The sequence below is a fragment of the Paroedura picta genome, chromosome 2, assembly GCF_049243985.1.
Source record: "Paroedura picta isolate Pp20150507F chromosome 2, Ppicta_v3.0, whole genome shotgun sequence".
In the NCBI taxonomy this organism is placed as follows: Eukaryota; Metazoa; Chordata; class Lepidosauria; order Squamata; family Gekkonidae; genus Paroedura; species Paroedura picta.
In genome coordinates this window covers 38,274,356-38,297,600 of record NC_135370.1, presented here as the reverse complement: position 1 = coordinate 38,297,600, position 23,245 = coordinate 38,274,356, and the positions used below count along the sequence as shown (strand labels likewise).

The window sequence follows — 23,245 nt, the reverse complement described above, 5'->3', positions numbered from 1 at the left end:
CAACTTTTTCTGCAGGTGTATGAGGGAGGAGCAACTCCTAAAAAGGCTATTCCAGGGCCCACAGGGACAGAAAAGTTTGCCCTGAGGATTGGGAATCTAATGAGATCACCCCTCCTCCCTCTTGCCCCAATAGAAAGGGTATTAGTGACCAATTCAAATCATTCCTAATAGAAGCAGCATTTAGTTGTGAGCCACTTAAGAGTTGGATCCAGTCATTCTTTCCCACTCAGCTGGGCTTTTTGGCTCCCCCTTGGCCATGTCTTCCTCCAATGGAGAAAGAGTTCCTTTAACAAAGAAAGGTTTCCTCTGGAGACAGTGGCTGGTTTGAAGGGTGGACTCCATAGCATTATACTCCACTGAGATCCCTTCCCACCCTAACTTCTGCCCACTCCTGGCTCCTTCCCCTAAGTCTTCAGGTATTTTCCAACCCAGAGCTGTCAGCCGTAGGCAGACGGTGCAATACAGGCCATTAACAATGCATGTTATGCTTGCCGTTCAGTGCAAACCCCTTTGGATTTTCCGGAAGAAAGGTAAATGCGAGAGGCAGGCTTACAAATAAACCTTTTATGAGCCACTCCTGTAGCTGAGGATTGTAAACTTGTTGGGCATTTATATTTATGAAACTTGGTAAATTAACAATGGCAGTGAACAGCTTGAAGGGCGAGCCCAGCAACAATGGGACAGTAATTGACATTCAGATATTACAGGAAATTTAGCTATGGCAGTGAAGGAAAGTGTTGTCAAGTCACAGCTGGTTTATGGGCAATCCCATAGGGTCTTCAAGGCAAGAGATGTTCAGAGGTGGTTTGCTATTGCCTGCCTCTGCATTGCAGTGCTGGACTGCCTTGGAGGTCTTCCATCCAAATGTTAACCAGGGCTTGAGCCTACTTAGCTTCTGAAATCCAATTAGGACAGTCCAGCCTGGGCCATCCAGGTCAAGGTAACTTGGCAGTGCCCAGTGGATTTTTTTTCACCTCTGTATTTCATGGGATTTTAAATATTGCTTATTGAATCCTCAGCCTAACCAACATGGCACACATATTGTTGTCATTATTGTTATTGTTATTATTATATTTTATTTTTATATCCTACCCTTCCCTTAGAGCCTCCTGTGGTGCAGAGTGGTAAGGCAGCAAACATGCAGTCTGAAAGCTCTGCCCATGAGGCTGGGAGTTCAATCCCAGCAGCCGGCTCAAGGTTGACTCAGCCTTCCATCCTTCCGAGGTCGGTAAAATGAGTACCCAGCTTGCTGGGGGGTAAACGGTAATGACTGGGGAAGGCACTGGCAAACCACCCCGTATTGAGTCTGCCATGAAAACGCTAGAGGGTGTCACTCCAAGGGTCAGACATGACTCGGTGCTTGCACAGGGGATACCTTTACCTTTACCTTTACCCTTCCCTGGTTGGCTCAGGATGGGTAACATCAGATTTAACCAAGCAAAGTAAATTACATATATAATAAAATGTCAACAATGATAAATATAATTTGTGTTGGATCCAAAATGTGTTATTAAATATGGTACCAGATAATGTTAAAATGTCGAAAGAACTTGTAACATATATCATAACAGCTGCCAGGATACTGTATGCATCAAGATGGGGAAAAGATTCATTACTAGATCTTATGGATTGGTTAAAATACAGGACAATGGCAAAACTTAAGTATATGATACACAACAAATCAACACTGGAATTCAGAAGAAAATGGAAGATAATATTAGACTATATTGGACAGTAAACTCAAAGGGCTGGAAGAGCGGCCTTTAAACTGTATGTTTTAAGTATGAGATTAATAAAGTATCTTATCGATAACTTCTAGACAATGTATTATGAATATTCTGTCTTCTAAATAGTAGTTGTAACATATAAATATAAATAGTATTTCTTCCTCTTTTCTGTATCTTTCTAAATAAATAAAATATTTTTAAAGCATAAATTTAGGTTTTAGAATTGGAATTGAAAAATACTTCCTCTTTACAGTTAAAATCTTTCTGAGGATGGTTAGTCTGTGTTTGGCCGGATTAGTTGGCTGGCTGGGTTCTCAAGCGGGGAGGCTAGCATCTTCTTCATGGTATTCTCTGGCCTCAACTATTGGCCTGGTAGAACAGCTCCACTTTGCAGGCCCTCTGGAACTGAGGGTGTTTCACCAGGGGAGGGCCAGGGCCGGAAAAGCCCCAGCCATGGTTGAGGTCAGTTTTACCTCTTTGGGGCTGCTATAACTGATAGAGTTCCTCTAGAGAAAATGGCCACCTTGGAAGATGGACTCTATACCCCATTGAAATCCCTCCTCTCCCCAAACCCTGCCCTCCTCAGGCTCCCGCCCCCCCCCCAAATATTTCCAGGTATTTCCCAGTCGGTAACTCTACCCATCACCCATATTCAAAGGAAGAAATTCATGCATTCTCTACCCCAACGGTTCTCAAACCCCAACTGTTGCACCGGCGCATGCACGCGTGGGGGCAGCATGTGCAGGCACATGGGTGCACAGGCGCAGAACAATCTGGAGGCAGCATGGAGGCGGCCAGTGCCATGGCTCTGCCACCTGCCTCCACCTGCCACAGCCACCTACCGCTGCCACAGCCACCAACCTGGCGACCTCACTTGGGGTCAGGACCCCAAGGTTGAAGACCACTGCTCTACCCCCTTTTGAATGGGAATGAGGTTTTATTGTGAGAGAGTCTGGATTTTGACTTTCTTCTTCCCACCCAAATGTAACTAAATCCACAGGCATATTAACCACCTCAGTGCCTGGAACAGGCTTTTTATCATGGGAGAAATGTATGTACGGCAGCTTTTGTATGAACCTTGTTGGGTTGGGACTCAGCTCTTTCAAACGAAGTTGCCTAAGGATCTATGGAAGCATTGACCACACAGATATTTTTACTAGCCCATTCCCTTCCTGATTCATCAAAGTCTTGCAAGTCATTCTAGATTATGTGTGTTGAAGCCACAATTCTCATTCATGGCAGAGTTTGGTTACCAGACTTCCGCACAGGAAATACGGTGTGTTCGATATAGATGACTCGCTGGAGGCAAAAATATGCATCTACTTAAAAGCGCAGCTGGCTGATTAAGAAAATTTACAACTACTGTCAATGTGGCTGTTAAATCTAGGAAAGAGGAAAAAGTGGAGGCTGGAGTTAAATTCGTTAAGCCAAACAGCTTAACTTCCATGCCTCTGAGGCAAGATTTTCCCTCCAGTTTTCTTTCTGTTTTGTGACTGAGCCACCATAGTTACCTGTTTTATTCTTTCCTGAAGAATTCTAGCTGTCTCACCTCACAATAGTACCATATTTAGCACAATAGTACCATATTTTTGCTCGGCCCAGGAAACTGATAGTAGGAATGGGAGCCCCCTTTAACTTCTGTGGTTTAAATGGCCCTCAAGAAGTTTCCGATGTTATGAATTACACTGTATTATCCCTACATCTTTTGTAAACCACCCTGAGCCTCAGGGGAGGGTGGTATAGAAATAAAAGAAATAAATAGATATAAATAAATAAATATATTCCAAATTGATAAAATATTTTATTCAACATAATGGTAACTCGATATAGAAAATTCTGATGCAAAATCAGTAGATGCATAGACTTTAGTTATATTTCAGGCTAATAAGAGCTTCTTAAACTATTCACAGTTACTTAAAATCTTTATGTTGAGAGTCTTTTGTTCCGGTGTTTTCCCAAACACTCTAGTACAGTGGTCCCCAATCTTCTTGTAGTCGGGGTCTGCCTCCGAGGGTGGGAGAGAGCCGGCGGCCCGGCCACAGCAGCTGCACGTAAACGCGCACGCACAGTTGCTGCGCATGTGCGTTTTCGTCACTAGGTGGCGCTAACTCACACGCGCAGAACAGCCGCACATGCACGTTTTCACCAGCAGGGGGCGCAAACACGCATGCGTGGCAGCTCCGCGTGTTTGCGTCGCTGGCGTGCCAGCGGCCGCGCCTGCCTCTTCCCCCCCTCTCGCTGCGGGTGGGAGGCAGGCGCGGCCGCTGGCGGCCCGGTACCATGGCCTTAACAGCCTAGTACCGGGCTGCAGACGGGGGGTTGAAGACCCTTGCTCTAGTATACTTTGAGTATTTTCTGCCTGGTTTCCGGAAGGCCAGCACACTCTTCCCAGTATCCAAACACCATCTCTTGAAACATTAGTACTCATCTTGAGTTTTTAACTGATTCTTAAGGTCTCTAACCACACTAAATTAGGGATCACTCTTCAGAACTAACTTCCTTTTTGAATGGATAGGGAAATTCTCCCCTCACTATTTCTATCTCCCTTCTTTGGCACAAACAGGAGTCTTTGCCTACATCACAAACTTCCTTGCCAACTTTCCCCCAGTTCTCCATCTGTGTAAAATTGTACTCAACTGTTCTTGGTTGAAAGTAGATGGAATTCTCCTCAGCATCCAGAGATGTGATGCTAACCAATCAAATTGCTTGGAGCAACCTGTCACTCAAGGCTCTCTGTTTCTATGAAGAATTAGCCCTTCACAGTCCTTTAGTTGCTTGTACAGCACTTCCAAGCTTCTTAAAAGTGCAATATATCACAACAGCTATGCAAGGAAGAAAAAGAAAAAGCCATTTATTACAACAAACTGGAAAGTTCGGGATTCTTCCTCATTTAAAAAAATCCCCAAAATTAGATGACTCTCTTTGAAATGTTGTAGTTCTTCTTAAACTACTATAGCGCAAAGCTGGATGTATCCCAAGGAAATACAGTTCTTCTTCCAGGATGTTTATGTGATCATAAGAAGCCAGCCAGGCATGCCACCACTTTGGGTTTCTCCTGTTTTTTTTAGTAAGAATACAGTGTGTACCTGGGCTTTGGTTCTAGAGAAAGAGGCACAGATCTCAAAAATCTGCAAATCACATCCTCAGGTATAGAAGTTCTTCTCACTAATCTCCGTGACTTTAGGAAGCCTACCAATTTAAAAGAAGCATGGGGAAGAGGAAAGTCAAGGGAAATACCTTCTCCGCCTTTTGAATAGCAGATGCTCAGAAAACACTGACCGATGTATCCCTCCCAGGAGAAAATCTTGGTCTCATGCAGGTGTCTGAATCATTCAACATATGGATACTGGAGGTGGTTTCTAAGTGGAGAGCACGGCATATTATTAAGTGATAAAATAGTACTGATCTTGAGCTCAGAGGCAACATCAGGGGAAAGTCTCAGCCTCTATGCTCTTTTGTGGGCCCTCCAGAGGAACTGGTTGGCCACTGGATAAGACATGGTGCTGCACTAGAAAAACCACTGGTCTGATCCAGCAGGGCTCTTCTTATGTTGTAGAACAGGGGTAGTCAAACTGTAGCCCTCCAGATGTCCATGGACTACAATTCCCATAAGCCCCTGCCAGCATTTGCTGGCAGGGGCTCATAGGAATTGTAGTCCATGAACATCTGGAGGGCCACTGTTGGACTACCCCTGTTCTAGATCCACCCCTGATGTGTGCTTAGTTGCAAGATAAATCCAATCCATTCTTTTGGCACTAAGCAGCACTAAAGACATAGAATCATAGAGTTGGAAGGGGCTATACAGGTCATCTAGTTCAACCCCCTGCTCAATGCAGGATCTGCCTAAAATACCCATAAGTCCAAGCTTGATTCACAGTTACAAAGATGAGTTTGTTTTCCATAATAAAATAACTGTTGTTCTCGGGAACAAGTCAGCCATTCCAAATTGCAATTAGCTGCCACTGAAATCAGTGTCGCTTTAAGCATTTAAGCAAAGCCAGTCTTTGACTCTGTTAAATTTCATTGCAATGGGGAAGACAGCATGAGAAACACAGGGCTGTCACCTCAAAATGGAACTTCACTTCAGATGTCCACCCATTCTGTAACTAAGTATGTATTAAATTGTATGCCAGTTTCATAACATCGGCTGTTTTAGTGTCCCTGCCAGCCAGTGATGTGGAGGAAGGATGGTTGAAAACGATGTGAAAATTGTTTCAGAGGATAGCAGCGTTGGTCTGCAGTAGAACAGTAGTCCAGGAGCATCTCCAGAGGTGGCTAAACTATGGCTTTCCGGATGTCTGCGGACTACAATTCCCATGAGCCCCTGCCAGCTGAATTATTGAAATAATCATTGACTATCTTGGAAACTGCTCTAAGCCAGCTTGCTGGGGGGAGTAGTCAAGAAATCCTAACAAACAAATAAATAAAGTAACTACGTGTTACACAAGGTATGGATTCAGTCCAGGGGCTGCCATATCCCCTCACTGGCAGTCTTCAAGCAAAGGTTGGATCCACACTTTTCTTGGATGCTTTAGGATGCTTTGGGCTGATCCTGCGTTGAGCAGGGGGTTGGACTAGATGGCCTGTATGGCCCCTTCCAACTCTATGATTCCATGATTCTATAGACCATGTGGCCCTTCAGTCTTCCTTACCTTTCTTGTTTGGTACCTTTTTTCTGTGGATTAGAATTTACTCATCCTGGATACTGAGAAAATTAATCCTTCAAAATCTTTGGAGAGAAAGGAACTAAGCACACCTGGAAAAAAAAGCACAGCCTAGTTACTCTGAAAGGTGAACTTGAAAACCCCTCTCAGAGTTTGCTCCGTGAATGCTGAAGGTTCTGTTGTTTATAGTTTGTTGAGTTGCTAACTTGGTGAGTTATGGGAGACTGATTCATTATCCGGCTCAGTGAGTTATCACCCCAGGCATTCTGTGTATGATTTCCGATGTCCTCGTCTGCGTTTTAGTAGAAGTCCTTCTCATCCTGACACTGATGAATTGAACAGCCCCGCCACCACAAAGAGGGGCTTGTATGTAATCAAGGCCATGGATAGATTCATTCTGGAAGTCACCGCGGCAACGCTGCTGCATAACAAGTATCCTCAGGAACGTTAAAGGAAAGAGTGCGACACGGATGAAGACAAGGACCAAGGAAATGATCTGTTTGTAATACTCACTGTTGACTGTGAGGTAGCAGATATTGACGGTAGAGTTATCTGGGGACTAACGAAGAGTTTGTTCAGTGGCAGCGAAAGTTGGACCCGCGCGTGAAAAGAGAAGAACTGAGTTCTAAGGAGGTCTCTCTCTGTGCTGACCTAAAGTTTTCATTAGTTGCAACTGTAAGTGATTTAAAAGAAGCAAAGAGGACGGGAGCCTTATGAGAGAGCCTAGCGCAAGAGTGAGAGGCCATAATTGCAGTGGCTACGGTAATTGAAGGTGAAATGTGTTATTTGCATCGGTTTATAACCCACCCGGGATGCAATTTTCATGCAGTGGGTGTAACGGAATGTGATGGATGTAATCACAGACGATCTGTCACTACATGAAGCCAGTGAAGGTTCTAAAAACCATTCTGAAAGGTAAATGGAAGGGAAATGCAAAGATCTGGCACTTGGAGAGGGGGGAAATATTTCCGAGATATTCCACTCTGAAAAGGCTGCACTGTGCATGGCTTGTTCCCCACGTTTCCGAGCTACCCCCCATTTTTGTCAAAGAATTGTGTTTCTCATAAAAGGTCAGGCCTGAATCTTCTACTATTCAGTTTAGTGACAAAGCCAATACACACAATTGCGTCTGTCTGCAGGCAGATTTTCAGCTTTCCGAATCAGTTTCTGTTAAGGAGGTCGGAGCCGATGGAAATAAACTCAAGCAATAAATATGAAAGATGAAATGACATTTAATCAATTCCAGAACAGACAGCTAAATCTACACTCTACACAGGTAGAATCTCTGCTTGGTGAAGAATATCAAGGCTACTTGGGAATTGGACATATGTGTCATCTTTAAGGCTAACTGAGTGTATTCCTGCACAAGCTTTGAAGAGTCGAAGAAGAGCTGAAGTTGTGAGCTCTGAGCCATCAATATTTATGATGGAACAAATTTAGTCTTGAAGATGTCACTTGAATTCTGTTGTACTTTGCTAGAACAGGCTAACACTGCTACCCTTTTGAAATGACTAACATAGGGGCAATGGGAATTCTTTTGAGTTGGATCTTAGAATCATAGAGTTGGAAGGGAACTCCTGGGTTATCTAGTCCAACCCCCTGCCCTATGCAGGACACGCTCATCCACTGTAACCTGCCACACCCTTAAGCCTTCCCAGAATCAGCCTCTCCATCAGTTGGCTATCCAGCCTGTTTAAAAATTTCCAAAGATGGAGAACAGCCTGTTCCACTGAGAAACCGCTCTGTCAGGAACTTCTTCCGGATCTTTAAACGGAATTTCTTTTGAATTAATTTAATCCTATTAGTTCTGGTCTGAAGACTTATGTGTGTGTGTGTGTGTGTGAGAGAGAGACAGAGAGAGAGAGAGAGAGAGAGAATCCAGGCTGAAATGTTTGTAATCCATTAAAGTCCAGGAAGAGATGTACTCCCTAATGCGTTCTAAATACGGTGGCATGCTAATTCAGCCTTTCTCAACTTTTTTTACCATTGAGAAACCCCTGAAACCTGTGCTAATTATTGTATCTGTTTGCACAGCTATCTTTTAACTCAGAATGGTGCTTGAAGAACCGAATATGGTTAGCTTTCAAAAATTGCAAGCAGAAGACTGCCTGTCCAGACTCCAAGTAGGACCTGGAGATCCCCCGTGATTACAGACTACCTCCAAACCACAGAAATCAGTTCCCTTGGAGGATATGGGTGTTTTGGAGTGTGGTGTCTATGGCATTGTACTCCACTGAAGGCCCTGTCCTCCACAGGCTCCACCCCTAAATCTAAAAGCGACATTCCCCATTCCCAAAGATTAAGGAAATTTCCGTATAAATATTCCAAAGAGGGAGGAGGAATCGGAGGAGCTGGTTCTTATATGCCATTTTTCTCTCCCCGAAGGAGGCTCAAAGCGGCTTACATTCGCCTTCCCTTTCCTCTCCCCACCACAGACACCCTGTGAGGTAGGTGAGGCTGAGAGAGCCCTGATATTCCTGCACAGTCAGAACAGCTTTATCAGGGCTGTGTTGAGCCCAAGGTCACCCAGCTGGTTGCATGTGGGGGAGTGCAGAATCGAACCCAGCTCGCCAGATTAGAAGTCTGCACTCCTAGCCACTACACCAAGGAACTGATGCACACACAGAATAAAATTGGCAGCTTATAAACAGGGCTCCTCTGGAGTGCATGTGGAGTGCCCCTGTTTAAAGAGGCTGCAGTCAACCTGTGGTCCTCCAGATGTTCATGGACTACAATTCCCATGAGCCCCTGCCAGCAAAGGTTTCAGATTCTCTATGGTACACATTGAAGAATAGGTTTTAACTAGACTGTACTCACATATATATATTTGGGGGGGGGGCATCTAGTCCAGCAGGGGTAGTCAAACTGCGGCCCTCCAGATGTCCATGGACTACAATTCCCAGGAGCCCCCTGCCAGCAAACGCTGGCAGGGGGCTCCTGGGAATTGTAGTCCATGGACATCTGGAGGGCCGCAGTTTGACTACCCCTGACTAGAGTCCCATTGAAAACAAAGGGGCTTGATTCTGATTGGATCCTTTAATTTCAATAGAATACATTTGTGACTAATTCTAACTAGATAGGGGGCTAATTTTTAAACAGCAAGTTCTAACTCACAGTTTGAGCATATTGTTGAAATAAACAAAAAAGGGAAAGAAAGCCAAAAATGATCTGACATCAAAATTAGTGTTAATAAGGCTTTCCAGAGTTTTCTGTGAGCATCAGCAATTCTGGATGTCTATTTTTAGCATCAGGGATCACATTTCCATGCGAGCGCCTTTATTAGTAAAGAACAAAGGCGAATTTAAAACATCATATATAAGCAGATTTATTTCACTTTGGAGTGTGTTTAAACATTTCTTTAAAGCCCCCACTTCTCTTTAAAAGAAAATGGCTCATGTTCCTATAACCCTAGACATTTCAGCTATAAAGAGAAAATATACATTCTGGTATGGATTGAGTTGAAAAAAGCATATTCCCTCTTCCCTGACAACACAGGCTCTTGTTTCACAAGAAAGGAAGTTTCCAACAAATTAAACAAGATGTTAAACAAATTAACATCTTCCAAAGTAAGTCCCCAGTCCCCATTGTTTCCAGCTGTATTATGGATTACTGTCAGAGAAATGAAAGTCTCAATATATTTTTCCCGTGGTCGAAAGGAAACAGAATGGCACAAAAATTTGCTAACCTATTGATTTATTTTGAATGTATGAAAGGGTAACTCCCAAGAACAAAATTTGAGTCCAGTGGCACCTTTAAGACCAACAAAGTTGAACGTAAGAGATAAGCTGTCTTGTGCATGCACACTTTTTCAGATATAATCATAGAATCATAGAGTCGGAAGGGGCCATACAGGCCATCTAGTCCAACCCCCTGCTCAACGCAGGATCAGCCCTAAGCATCCTAAGGCATCCAAGAAAAGTGTGCATCCAACCTTTGCTTGAAGACTGCCAGTGAGGGGGAGCTCACCACCTCCTTAGGCAGCCTATTCCACTGCTGAACTACTCTGACTGTGAAATTTTTTCCCCTAATATCTACTTGAAGTTTAAACCCATTACTGCGTGTCTTTTCCTCTGCAGCCAACGGGAACAGCATCCTGCCTTCCTCCAAATGACAATGAATGGAAATTACCAGTCCGTACATATAGGTTGAGGGGTGAGCATACAGCATAATGGATGCTTAACACATTCAAGGACTGAACAGGAATAACAAGCTTAGTTTATATGGTTACAATTTGTTTGGGTAATATCCCTCTTAAATCCTGGGGATACCATTGTTTGGGATATTGTAATAACTTGTGATAACTCAGTAACTTCTCTTTCTAGTCTGCTCCTGAAGTTCCTTTGCAATAAAACAGCTACTTTGAGGTCACCCACTGAATGTCCTGTACAGTTGAAATGTTCTCCTACAGGTTTCTCAGTTTTGTGATTCTTTTTGTTAGATTTGCATAGGGTTTGCCCTCTGTAGAGAACCAAAGAGCACTGTTGCCATGTAATGGCATATACAACGTTTGAAGACAAGCAAGTGAATGAGCCTGAGGTGGCTGTAGTTGATGTTGTTAGATCCAGGGATTGTGTTGTCTGGGTATATGCCGCAGCAAAGTTAGCATCTGGGATTATTGCAAAGTCTAGTACCGGTGTCCATGTTGAAATTAGAGATTGCATTATTGTTTGAGATTGGGGGGGCTGTCTGTGTGTGTGGGAAAAACGTTTGCTTCCCAATACTTATAAAAGAGAACGGTTGTTATCCAGTAGAGCGGTGGTCCCCAACCACCGGGCCGTGGCCCAGTGCTGGGCCATAAAGGCCCTGGTACTTGGCTGCGGCTCCCTCTCCCCGCCCCCCCCCCACAATAAGAAACTTCCCAGGCCGCAAGCTTGCAGCCCAGCAAGCTTCTTACTGTGGGGGGGGGAGAGGGAAGCAGGGCCGCGCACACGCAATGCTCATGCGCAGCCGGGCCGCCCATGCGCGGCCACGCAATCGCCCTCCTGCTGCCGCTGGTCCCCAGCCTGAAAAAGGTTGGGGACCACTACAGTAGAGAATGTAAGTCTCTGATGATGCATTGAACAGTCTTGAATTGAGAGCTGTAGATAATCACTAGTGGTGGGTTATATTGTCTCTTTGGGGGCCTGTCTTGAAACAGGTTTTCTCTGGTTCCCATTCCGGCTTTGTTAATCTGTTTCTTGACTTCATCTGGTGAATACTTTAGTTCCAAAAAGTTTTGTTGTGGATCCCTCAGGTGAGAATCTCTGTCTGTAGGATTGGAGCAAATGTATCTGTACCGTATACGTTCTCTGTAAATGGTCTATATGCTTTTTATGTAAACCGCCCAGAGCCGTAGGGAAGGGCGGTATGAAAATCTAAATAAATAAATAAATAGAGATGTATACCATCCATCCATCCGGAACGTAAAATAATACATCAAACTTAGTTTCTACAGAACATATGAATGTACTACAACAATAGTGACATTAACATTAGCAACTATAATAGAGGGTAACAGTCCATCATTTTGAACAGGACCAAGCTTCAGAACAGGTGTATGGATTTCTGGGAGGGAGGGGGTGGGGGCCCTGTAGATGTCACTGATTTTGGTCAGACCCAACCAAATGCCTGGCGGAAAAGCTCCCTTATACACGCCCTGCAGAACTGCTTTAGTTCCGCCAGGGCCCTGATCTCCTCTGGGAGCTCATTCCACCAGGTGGAGGCCAGGACAGAGAAAGCTCTGACCCTGGTTGAGGCCAAGTGAGCTTCTTTAGGGCCAGGGATCCTTAACTGGTTGGTGGTGGTGGTGGTGGTGGAGCGTAAAGCTCTTTGAGGGCATAGGCAGGGAAGTGGTCCCTCAGGTACACAGGGACCTGACTGCGTATGGCCTTAAAGGTAATTACCAGAAACTTTAGCCTGATCTGGAATATGACTGATAACCACTGTAGTTGATAGAGGATGGGCTAAATCTGCTTAAGCCACCTTGTCAATGTTTCTGGGGCAGAGACAGGGTGGCCATGCATCAGGAGGAAGAGATGAGTGTCATCTGCATATTAATGACAACCCAGCCCGAACCTCCATACCAGTTGTACAAAAGGATGCATGAAAATGTTGAATAAAATAGGAGAGAGGACCACTCCCTGTGGGATTGTTTGCTAGGTTTAGGATGGTAGCTGGAAGCATGTAGGTATGTTAATGAGTCAGTAGGTTTCTGGTATATGATGGTCTATGTATCCATTGTGTATTTTTACAGTAGTGCCCAGCTAATGTATTTCTTGCATCAATTGGTTCATTGTCAGTTTGATGGTGAGGTGAAAATCATCAAATGCCTATTGTAATATGTCCAGGGCTTCTTTATCCTGTGTGCAGGCAATAAAAATGCCATCAATGTATCGCAAGTATAAGAGAATTATGAGTGGGTGGGAGTTTAGGAAGCATTGCTCCAAGTCAGCCATAAAGATGTTAGCATACTGTCAGGCCAAGTGAGTGGCCACTGATCTGAAAGACGTTGTCACCAAATCTAGTGTGGTTATGGTGAGAACAAAATGTCACACTTTGGTGGCAAAGTCAGCTGTAGTGTCAGAAATCATATTCCTTATGCCTTTTAATCTATTTTTGTGTGGGATTTTGATATACATCCATGGTGGCTAAAATAGTTTTCTCTGGAAGGTTGTACAAAGATTTCATTTTCCTCAGAAAGTCTGCGTGTCACAAAACTATCTAGGAGCATTGACGGTATATTCTGACACTCCTATAGTTATAGTGCCTATTCCTGAGATAATGGTTTTTTTGGGGGCTGCCAGGTTTGTAAATTTGGGACAGAAGTCCAAAGTTATCATTTCTGAGCAACCCAAAACTGTAAAAGAGTACATCAGAAAAGAACATCAGATTGTATCTGCTTTATTGTTCGGTTCTTTTTTTAAGGGAGGCAGAAATATACTTTATGTGCTGTGCAGTTAATCTTTCCCTGGGGTTATTTTTTTTAAAGATACATTTCTATTTTACCAAGTGAGAAAAACCAGCAACTTGGAAGGGTGGCAGCTTTTATCCAGAAAATATACAAAGAGAATGAGTTCAGTTTCTCCTTCCCTGCAGTTGCTTGCGCCTTTAAATTGCAGCCACCACAATAATACTCTTGAAACAAGATGATGGGACAACACATACTTTCTTGAACACCAGTATGCTTCAGTAGGTGGTTGAGTGTCAGACTAGGATCCGGGAGACACCCACGTTGCCCATCCTCAGCTTAATTTACCTCGCAGGGTGATTGTGTAACTTCTAACTTATTCAAAGAGAAATATCAAATAAATATGTATTGTTATTAAAGAACTGGGAGATCTCACATTTATGACAGTGTGATCCCACCTTGTGACACATATTTATGAAAAAAAGCAGTAAACAAACTTCAGAAGACATAATATTTGGAACAGTAATTAAATATATGCAACAACAATCAACATGTAACAATGCAGGCCTGAGCAGAGCAGGGCCTTAGATTTTATGTCTAGCCTAGGATTTCTCAGCCAGGGTTTTGTGAAACCCTGAGGTTTCTTGATGGCCCTGGAAGGGTATCTCATGTGGGTAGGAGTTAATTAATTTTAATACATTTTTTAAAATTTGTTAAACATTTATCAGACAATATGAGCATTCATGGTCATGCCAACCCACCCACCCCCTCCCAAAATGTCCAATGATGGGCCTAGTGGGGATGGGAAGGGGAGGGGCACTGGGTGGGCACATACACAGGTATGCTTCCCAACCATATTCTGCACCATTACTCTCCTGGGGTTTCTCTAACAGTTTCAGGGTTTTCTCATCAGTAAAAAAAAAAAAAAAGTTGAGAAAGGCTAGTCTAGCCACTCCCTTAATGATGTACCAGCTTGCTCTGCACTGGGATGTCCTCTGGTAGGCCTAGAATCTTAATATTTTGTTTTATAGAAAGGAGTGCTTCTGAGGTGAGAGTGCTTCTCTTAGACCGTTTATGCACTGGAGGTTTCATGCTGGGCTGCAGGCTGGAGTTTTCATTGTGGCAGGTTGCCCCACCTCTTCCTGCATCCACACAGGGGAGCATTTGTCCCAGTGTGCCTCATCTGCCCCAGATTTGTGCTCCTGCGTGGGAGCTGGGGCAGTGAAGTTCCCAGTGCATAAACGGTCTTAGGGCTGCCAGGTCCTTAGACACTGCTGGTCGGGGATTCCGGGAGTGGGAAGGAGCACTGCAACATTCTGAATCCTCCCAAAAGTGACATTGGGGGTGTCAGGGGAAATACTCTGGCTATTGGTTAAAACTCTATGGTAGAATTTAATTCAAACCATAGAGTTTTGTCCCAAAACCAGAGTGTCTCAACCAAACTCACACACAATGACCCCAGTGTGACGAAGTCACTTCCAGGTAACATCACATTGTAATGCTCTTCCAGGTTCGGGTAAATTGGGGGGGGGGGAGTTCAGGGGGCATAGTGAATCCAGAAAACAAGGGACCCCTGCCCAGACCAGTAGACCTAGCAATCGTAGTTTTTCTCACCAGTTTCAGACCCTCCAGTCCTTCAGGGAGTATTGGGCTTTTTTTTCTTTATAAGTGATATCCAACTCTTTACCCCTCCCTTACTGGATTTATGGTTACAATTATGAAAATAAAACGGAGGACAGGAAAACAATATATACAATATACCCATTGGGGAGAAATGCTGGGTACAAATGAAACTAATAAATTATTATTATTATTATTATTATTTCGATTTATTTCCCGCCACTCCCAAATGGCTCGCGGCGGGTTACAATATCTTAAAAAACCCATAAACACATAGGTTCATCTGAAAGCCTTGAACTTTCAGGAGATAGAGCTAAGCACATTTCTTCTTATTAGTCTGGCTTCCTGACCGTATATGGTCATACCACCTGATAAATATATAACACATTTTTAAAATATATTAAAAATTAATTAACCCACCCATTCAGGAAACCCAGTGCTGTCAAGAAGCCCCAGGGTTTCAACTTCTTTTAAAATCGGAAATTAGATACTACTGGATATTACTACAAATTAGCTTAATTAACTCTTCTAGCTTAATATATATGTATTATGTAAGGATTTGTATATAAAGTCCATTTCCCCCAAAATAATTGTTCAGGTTCTTATAATATATTTGACATTGCTCAATCTCTGATAGCACAAGAATTTTCAAAATGGAGAGACCACATAGTGTGATGGTTAAAGAGTGAGAGACTACTCTGGAGAACCGGGTTTGATTCCCCAGTCCTCCGCATGCAGCCAGCTGGGTGACCTTGGGCCAGTCACAGTACTGTTAGGGCTGTTCTTTCAGAGCAGTACTCTCAGAGCTCTCTCAGCCCCACCTACCTCACAGAGTGTCTTTTGTGTGGAAAGGAGGGAAAAGATTTTTATAAGCCACTCTGGGAGTCCTTCAAGTAGTGAAAAGTGGGGTATAAAAAACCAACTCTTCTTTAAACGTATATATGAGGCTGATGCAAAGAAGCAATTTTATGTTTATTTTTAAAAGAATGGCAAGCTCATCCAATCTGTGGACTGAATTTTTCATGCAGATGATAGATAAATGCATGTCTTATAGCTTTCTGCTTAAGAACATGCTTCTCCATATAGCTTGCTTAGTTTCCACACACAATACTTTTAATATCATAGTTGATCAATTTGTATTTTGATTGAGTTTATAATAGAATCCATATATGGAACCATGAGTACCCAGCTTGCTGGGGGGTAAACGGTAATGACTGGGGAAGGCACTGGCAAACCACCCGTATTGAGTCTGCCATGAAAACGCTAGAGGGCGTCACCCCAAGGGTCAGACATGACTCGGTGCTTGAACAGGGGATACCTTTACCTTTACCTTTTTATGGAACCATCTCTGATATAATCTGGGTTCCGTGTTAAGAGAACATGCAATATTATCATACTGTACGTGGTAATCAAATCCTCTGCCTGTATTTAAATGAATATCACCAATTCCTAAGTTGAAGTACCCTAAATATGTTAAGCCAAAAGATCCACTATACCACTCTGAGATAAAATGTTATCTCGGTTGGCTGAAATCAATTGTAGGTAAACCAAATAAGGGGTGTTACTTCAGCCAGCGTTTAAAAGGTGGTTCCCTTAGCGATCATCAGTGACCAGCTACTGATAAGGAATAAGTTACACTTGGGTGACAACTAGCACTGGTCTGATTAAGAGCCGATATTGGGTGCACCAAAGAAAAGTGCCTCTCCTAGTTAGCTCCCTGACAGCTTGTTTACTCACTTCTCAAAAGTTGTGGAACCCTGCCAAATTCCACAGGGCCTGCAATATGGAACTCTTCCACCAGGGCTATGGTCGAAGCCAGCCTAGAAGTGATACCATCTAAATACCAGGCCTCTCTCATGTGCCCTCATGTGTTCCAGTCAACATCAGAAATGGCTAACATCATTACCAATCTCAGTGACAGCCACTAGTGCTGATAACACTTTTTATCAGTGCTTTAAAATGCATTATTTGATCTTAAAGTGAATTGATTGTATTGTTATTGTTTTTATCATGTTATCATTAATGGTTGTTCACCCTCCCGAGACAGCAACTCCAAGAGGGGCAGCCTGTAAATCAATTAATAAATGATAAAATAAAATGTAACAATTGAGCATCTTAAATGCTTGCATTTTGATTATTCCACCATCAAGGGCACACTGATACAAATTATTTTCCGCTTATGCTTTTCAGGGGGGAGAGATCTTCAAACAAAATGGAGGCTACCGCTGCAGAAGGAGAACGATTGCACCTCAGGCTTAAAACCCTTTCATTGATCCATGAACCATTACCGGGTTGCTTTCCTACGTCAAACTGTCAGGACTGAAAAATAACATGCTGCCTCAGTGGGACAAAAAGATGCTAATGGTCAGAAGGCTTTTTATTCACACGGCTGAATAGAAGAGTTCCAGGAACAATGGCTTCGAAAGTCTCATGCCTGTATGTCCTCACAGTGGTTTGTTGGGCAAGTGCGCTTTGGTACTTAAGTGTAACACGCCCCACTTCGTCCTACACTGTCCACAGAACTTACGACAGCGCCTCAATGGCCAGAAAAAACGTCTCTTTTGGCAACATAAGGACTCGACCAATCAACCCCCATTCGTTCGATTTCCTCATCAACGAGCCTCAGAAGTGTGAGAACAATGCGCCCTTTCTCGTTATTCTCATCAGCACCACTCACAAAGAATTTGACGCAAGGCAAGCCATTCGAGAGACGTGGGGAGACGAGAACAACTTTAAAGGTATTAAGATCTCCACCCTCTTTCTCCTGGGGAAAAACACAGACTCGGTGTTAAACCAGATGGTCGAGCAAGAAAGTCAAATTTTCCACGACATTATCGTGGAGGACTTCATTGACTCCTACCATAATCTGACTCTGAAAACCTTAATGGGGATGCGATGGGTGGCCACGTTCTGCTCAAAAGCCAAGTATGTCATGAAAACAGACAGCGACATTTTTGTAAATATGGACAACCTTATTTACAAATTGCTGAAACCCAACACCAAGCCTAGACGGAGGTACTTCACTGGTTATGTCATCAATGGAGGGCCAATAAGGGACGTCCGTAGTAAATGGTACATGCCTAGAGACTTGTATCCGGAGAGTAACTACCCGCCATTTTGCTCGGGCACGGGCTATATTTTTTCAGCTGATGTAGCAGAGATGATTTACAAAACCTCCCTCCATACTAGACTTCTTCATCTTGAAGACGTCTATGTGGGACTCTGTCTGCGGAAGCTTGGCATTCATCCTTTCCAAAACAGTGGCTTTAATCATTGGAAGATGGCCTACAGCCTGTGCAGATATCGACGTGTGATCACAGTGCATCAGATATCTCCCGAAGAAATGCACAGAATTTGGAATGACATGTCTAGCAAAAAGCATCTCAGATGTTAGACTTTTTACAGATGTAAATAACTTTTTTTTTTCATCTGGAGGTATATTATAATTGGAAACTGGGATATTAACTTCCGGGGGTGTCCTTTATATGTTTTGTTTGGTTGTTCTTTACAACGGTTGGTTTTGCGAGGTGCAAGTTCTATTCAGAACGGTCTTGTTGCTAGCACTCAGAAAGGTTAGAACTACACCTGTCTTCTTCAGTTGTGCGACGTTATACATGAGAGGACAGGTGTATAGCTATTCTCTTACAATTATAAGCTAGGAACCTTAAACCTAAGAGTGTACAGTATGAGGCTCCTGGGGCTCTTTCATCTCACCTGGAAGTACTTGATGAAGTGGTGGACATCCCAGCTATCTAAACAAAAGGTCCCTTCCTGAAGACTGTGATTAATTCAAACATGCATTTTTATTGTGGTCCTGTGTTCCAAGTTTCATTCCAGTTTTGTCTCCATCAGAGATCTGTTTTGAGTGCACAGTTTATAGCTAGCACAGATAGAACACGATAGCTTGATAATTTCAGATTCCAATGAGCCATAGGCAGGGTTTCCCCATACTTTGCTTAGAAACAGTTCCATCCCAAACTCTACGGGAGCCTCCAGAACAACATCCAAAGAAACCTGTGTTGGAAAGACTTGTACATGGACGAAAGCACTATAAGAACATGCATGAAAATGTGTTAGATGTGTCCATAAGGCTCCTTGGATTGCACTCATTCCATCATGCATCCATGCAGCCTATCTCAGCCATCATCATACACAGCCCACCATGGGAGGTCAAGCCGATTGCTTTTCAGAAATGTGTTTTCATCTTTCCCGCACACTAGCAGTACAATCCCGTGCAGGCTTGCTCCAGTCTACACTTATTGACTTTAAAGGACTTAGACTAGAATAACGCTTCATAGGATTGTACTCTAAATCCAAAACGAGGCTTCAAAGGGTACTAAAACCCCACTGTTAAAATAAAAACCAGAAAGAATGTGCTTTCCTACCCCTGAGTAAATTTGGTTGGATTGTGTGGATCCATACAACAGATTGTGGAACCTTCTTTTTTCCCGATGAAAAAGAATGTTGTTGTTAGTTGCAAAGTCGTGTCCGACCTGTTGCAACCCCACGGATAATGATCCTCCAGGCCTTCCTGTCCTCTACCCTTCCCCGGAGTCCATTTAAGTTCTCACCAACTGCTTTAGTGACTCCATCCAGCCACCTCATTCTCTGTTGTCCCTTTCTTCTTTGGCCTTCAATCGCTCCCAGCGTTAGGCTCTTCTCCAGGGAGTCTTTCCCTCTCATGAGGTGGCCAAAGTCCTTCCTTCTCATGAGGTGAAAAAGAATACTGTGCAGCTAGTGAATGGATTAATAGGGTTCAACCCATTATGAGAGACAAATTACAGTCTAGGGATGCCAGTCCTCAAGTGGGGCCTGGGATTATAGCTCCCCTGGGATTATAGATCCTCTTCAGGTGACAGAGATCAGTTCCCCGGGAGAAAATAGATGCTTTGGAGGGTGGACACCATAGCATTATACTCTAATGAGGTCCCTCCCTGCCCCCAAATCTCACCCACTCCCACCCCCAAAGTCGCCAGGTAGTCGGCAACTCTAAGACCCATTCTGCACTTTCAGTGTGCTTTTGCAGCTGGATTTTCCGGTGCGGAACAGGATACTCTACTTTTAAAGAGCATTGAAAGTGCATTATCCAATGTGTGCAGAATGCCATCTAACTTACACATATTAAAGTTGCAAGGATACTAGGAAGCATCCGTGACCTTTTTTGCAAGGAACACATCTATTTTTAAAAAGCATTGAGATTCGTTATACAGAGAGAACGGCAGAAGCGTACTGGGCAGGCATCAACATAATTTATTTGTTTTTTCTGGCAGATTAAAAAATCCTGTGTGTTCAATAGAGAGCCAAGTCAGAAGGAGGCTGTTCTTATCATTTCAATTGCCCTCCATTCCAGCCTGCCTGTCATTCTTGTGCTACTAAATTATAAGTGATCATAACAATCTGACAAGGAACTTTGACAACAATAAAAACAAAGATTAGTTTAAAAATCTAACCTAAGAAAAATGTTTTTTTTTTAATTAAATACCAGTTTGCTAGCAGACAGCATCAGAATTTTTTTTTCCTGAATTGTATCAGCATTTTTATGGATTTCCCCGTAACAGGAACATTTTGCCTTTTTTTACTGGACAGCAAACTAGCATCCTGGTGACAGGAGATGATAGTAACTCCCTGAGGTTAAGAGAGTACCATTCGGGCAGTAAATCTTCAATTTGTTCTGCTCTGTTCAATGCCTTAGAGGGAACGGAACCTTCCTATATCAACCCTCGTTTTTTCTCTTTCACTACACCCAGTGATGTAAAAAAATGGGCCCGATGGCACCTTAAAGACTAAAAACATTTTATTGCAGCATAAAGTTCTGCAAGTCAGTAATCACTTCCTCAGAGGTGTGAAGGGTTCATCCATAAGCCAGAACATTAGGGGGTTCACTTGTGCAACTTGGGATGCCGGGCTCCAGGGGGGGACTTGGGGATCCCCTGGAATTCTAGCTCCTTTCCAGGTAACAGAGATCAGTCCCCCTGGAGAAAATGGATGCTTTGGAGGTTGGACTCCATAGCAATATGCTCAGGCAAATGCCTGGAGACTTTGGGGGTGGAGCCAGAAGTGGCCAGGATTTGGGGTGGGGACCCCCGCCCCAAATCCTGGCCACTTCCGGCTCCACCCCCAAAGTCTCTAGGCATTTCCCTACCAAGAGTTAGCAATCTATGCACAACTGAAGTACAGTGCAGTTCAATTAGTTCAATGCAACTAATCAAGTGAGCTGCGATTCCCAAAAGCTTATGCTGAAAGAAATATTATTAGTCTTTAGGGGGGGGGCGGGGTCACTGTGCTTCTTTTAAAATTTGTTGCTACAGAAAAGGCAGCATAATACAGCCTGATAAGCAGGGTTAGGACTTGGGTGGCAGGCCACCAAGAGAAGGCCAAGCACCGCTGCTTCTCAGTTACCTTGAAAGCCTCTTGCTGGGGTTGCCCTCAGTCAGTGGTTGTGACATGATGGCCCTTATGCCCATCCGGAATTGGTCCCAGTATTTGTAATAATGAATCCAGAAGTTAGATCCCTTTGTAGAAGTGCAGGCTGCTTCTCTTCTCACTACAGTGCTCACATACATATTCTTCTCCTGATTCATTATTGACTTGCACGCTTCACTGAAAGACAGCGCAGCCCTAAGCAGAGTCCAAAGGACTTAGAATATGAACTTTTGAGTCCAATGGACTTAGAATACTGCTGCGGTGCCTAAGATGGCGCTGTTGGGCACCTTCGATGTTTATAGCTGGTTCTGTGTTCTGGCCTCTGGCTCTTTTGAGAAGCAAGGTCCGCTGTCTGACATACAGGCCTCAAAGGTGTGACTCACCTCGATTCAACCTCTTAAGCCTTAAGAAGATATCAGTCCTCTTGACTCTGACCCCACCAGTCGTCTGTATTCAGGAGGAAGAGACGCAGGTGTTGTGTGCATTGTACATGGGACATTAGGTCCCAGATCAACCCAGGCAGCTGTCTGCCAAAATGACTGTCAGACCTTACAACCCCAATCCTCCGCTGCACCAAGGAAAGTGGAGTTCACTGAATCTAAAAGTGATACTCAGCCTCTGATTTGAAAAGCAGACGCGCGCACCTTCCAGGAGCACCGTCTCACACGCTACTTGTGAATGCATGTGCTGCCGCAGTTTGAGATGTGGCATGGGAAAGGGAGGCTGCTATTTGAGCACAATCCTCCCCAGGGCTTCATACAGATGCACATCAAAAGGAGACCCACAGTGCTGTGGACATGCTTTGAGCTCTTCTTGAGAATGCAGCATCTAAATAAATGAAATGCCAGTCTGTGATAAGGCCACTGGCTTTTCTGTAATTTGGCCCTCCAGTTCTTTGGCTCTCATGTTTTCAGCCGAGGATTCCCAGAGGGGTGAGGAAGTAAACTAGCAGGTTTGGTTTTGAAAGACAGGATGGAAGGAAGTATTACAGCAGCCTCATATGGTACCGTTCTTAATTTGGGTTTTTAACTAGGAAAATATTTACACTGGGAACATTACACAGAAATTTTGGGCTGGATCATGATGCTCAGTCACCTGTCATTGTTCCTGTTATTTATTTATTTATTAAAAGAATGTGGTTCTGCTGAAATGGCCACCTTCAGCAGAAGACCCATGGGGGAGTGGGGGGCATCTGTTTAACCCTGTCCCTCTGGCCATTTTTTAAAAAAATCAAAACCATTCTGCCAAAGCTCCCTAGACAGTTTTTGGAAGAGCTGCGTAGTTTGCATGAAGCTACTGAGAACACTGATATCATGAATGAATACTGCAAACAGTCTCCGTTTATAAAAGGCCCCAGCCGGATCAGAGATTATTCGGGTTTTATTTCTGTTACGCTTATATTGATGATAAGCATTTTGAAATAAATACAGAAACCCTATTATGTAGACCAAGAATAGTGGAAAACAGGGAAAAAAACAAATTACTACTTCTAAGTCACTGATGCTCATTTGATAAATAATGTGATGAATAATCCCCCCCCCCCGTTTTAAATAGTAGTTAAAATCAAGCAGATCAAGGCTATATTTTAACTCTAAATTACTTACAGATCTTTGTCTGATAAAGGAATTGGCCAATGGAGTCCGTGGTAGCAGTAGATTTCACAGGTTTCTATCTCAGCGTTGAAGAAGGGGAAAAAATGTTCCAATACTACTCCAGAGAGCCAGTTTGGTGTAGTGGTTAGGAGTGCGGACTTCTAATCTGGCATGCCGGGTTCGATTCTGCGCTCCCCCACATGCAACCAGCTGGGTGACCTTGGGCTCGCCACGGCACTGATAAAACTGTTCTGACCAAGCAGTGATATCAGGGCTCTCTCAGCCTCACCCACCCCACAGGGTGTCTGTTGTGGGGAGAGGAATGGGAAGGCG

The 23,245-nt window shown here is 43.7% G+C and overlaps 1 protein-coding gene across 11 annotated transcripts in view; it reads left to right on the top strand.

Moving 5' to 3' along the window:
• The window catches only part of B3GALT1 (beta-1,3-galactosyltransferase 1), a 504,258-nt gene extending 483,893 nt beyond the window's left edge, over positions 1–20,365 (top strand). For all 11 annotated transcript variants that reach the window (XM_077319820.1, XM_077319819.1, XM_077319817.1 and 8 more), the window contains one exon: positions 17,088–20,365. In XM_077319820.1, the coding sequence (XP_077175935.1) occupies positions 17,311–18,291 (981 nt within the window). In that variant the 5' untranslated portion in view covers positions 17,088–17,310 and the 3' untranslated portion in view covers positions 18,292–20,365. The remainder of the gene's footprint in view (positions 1–17,087) is intronic.
• The last annotated feature ends 2,880 nt before the right edge of the window (positions 20,366–23,245 follow it).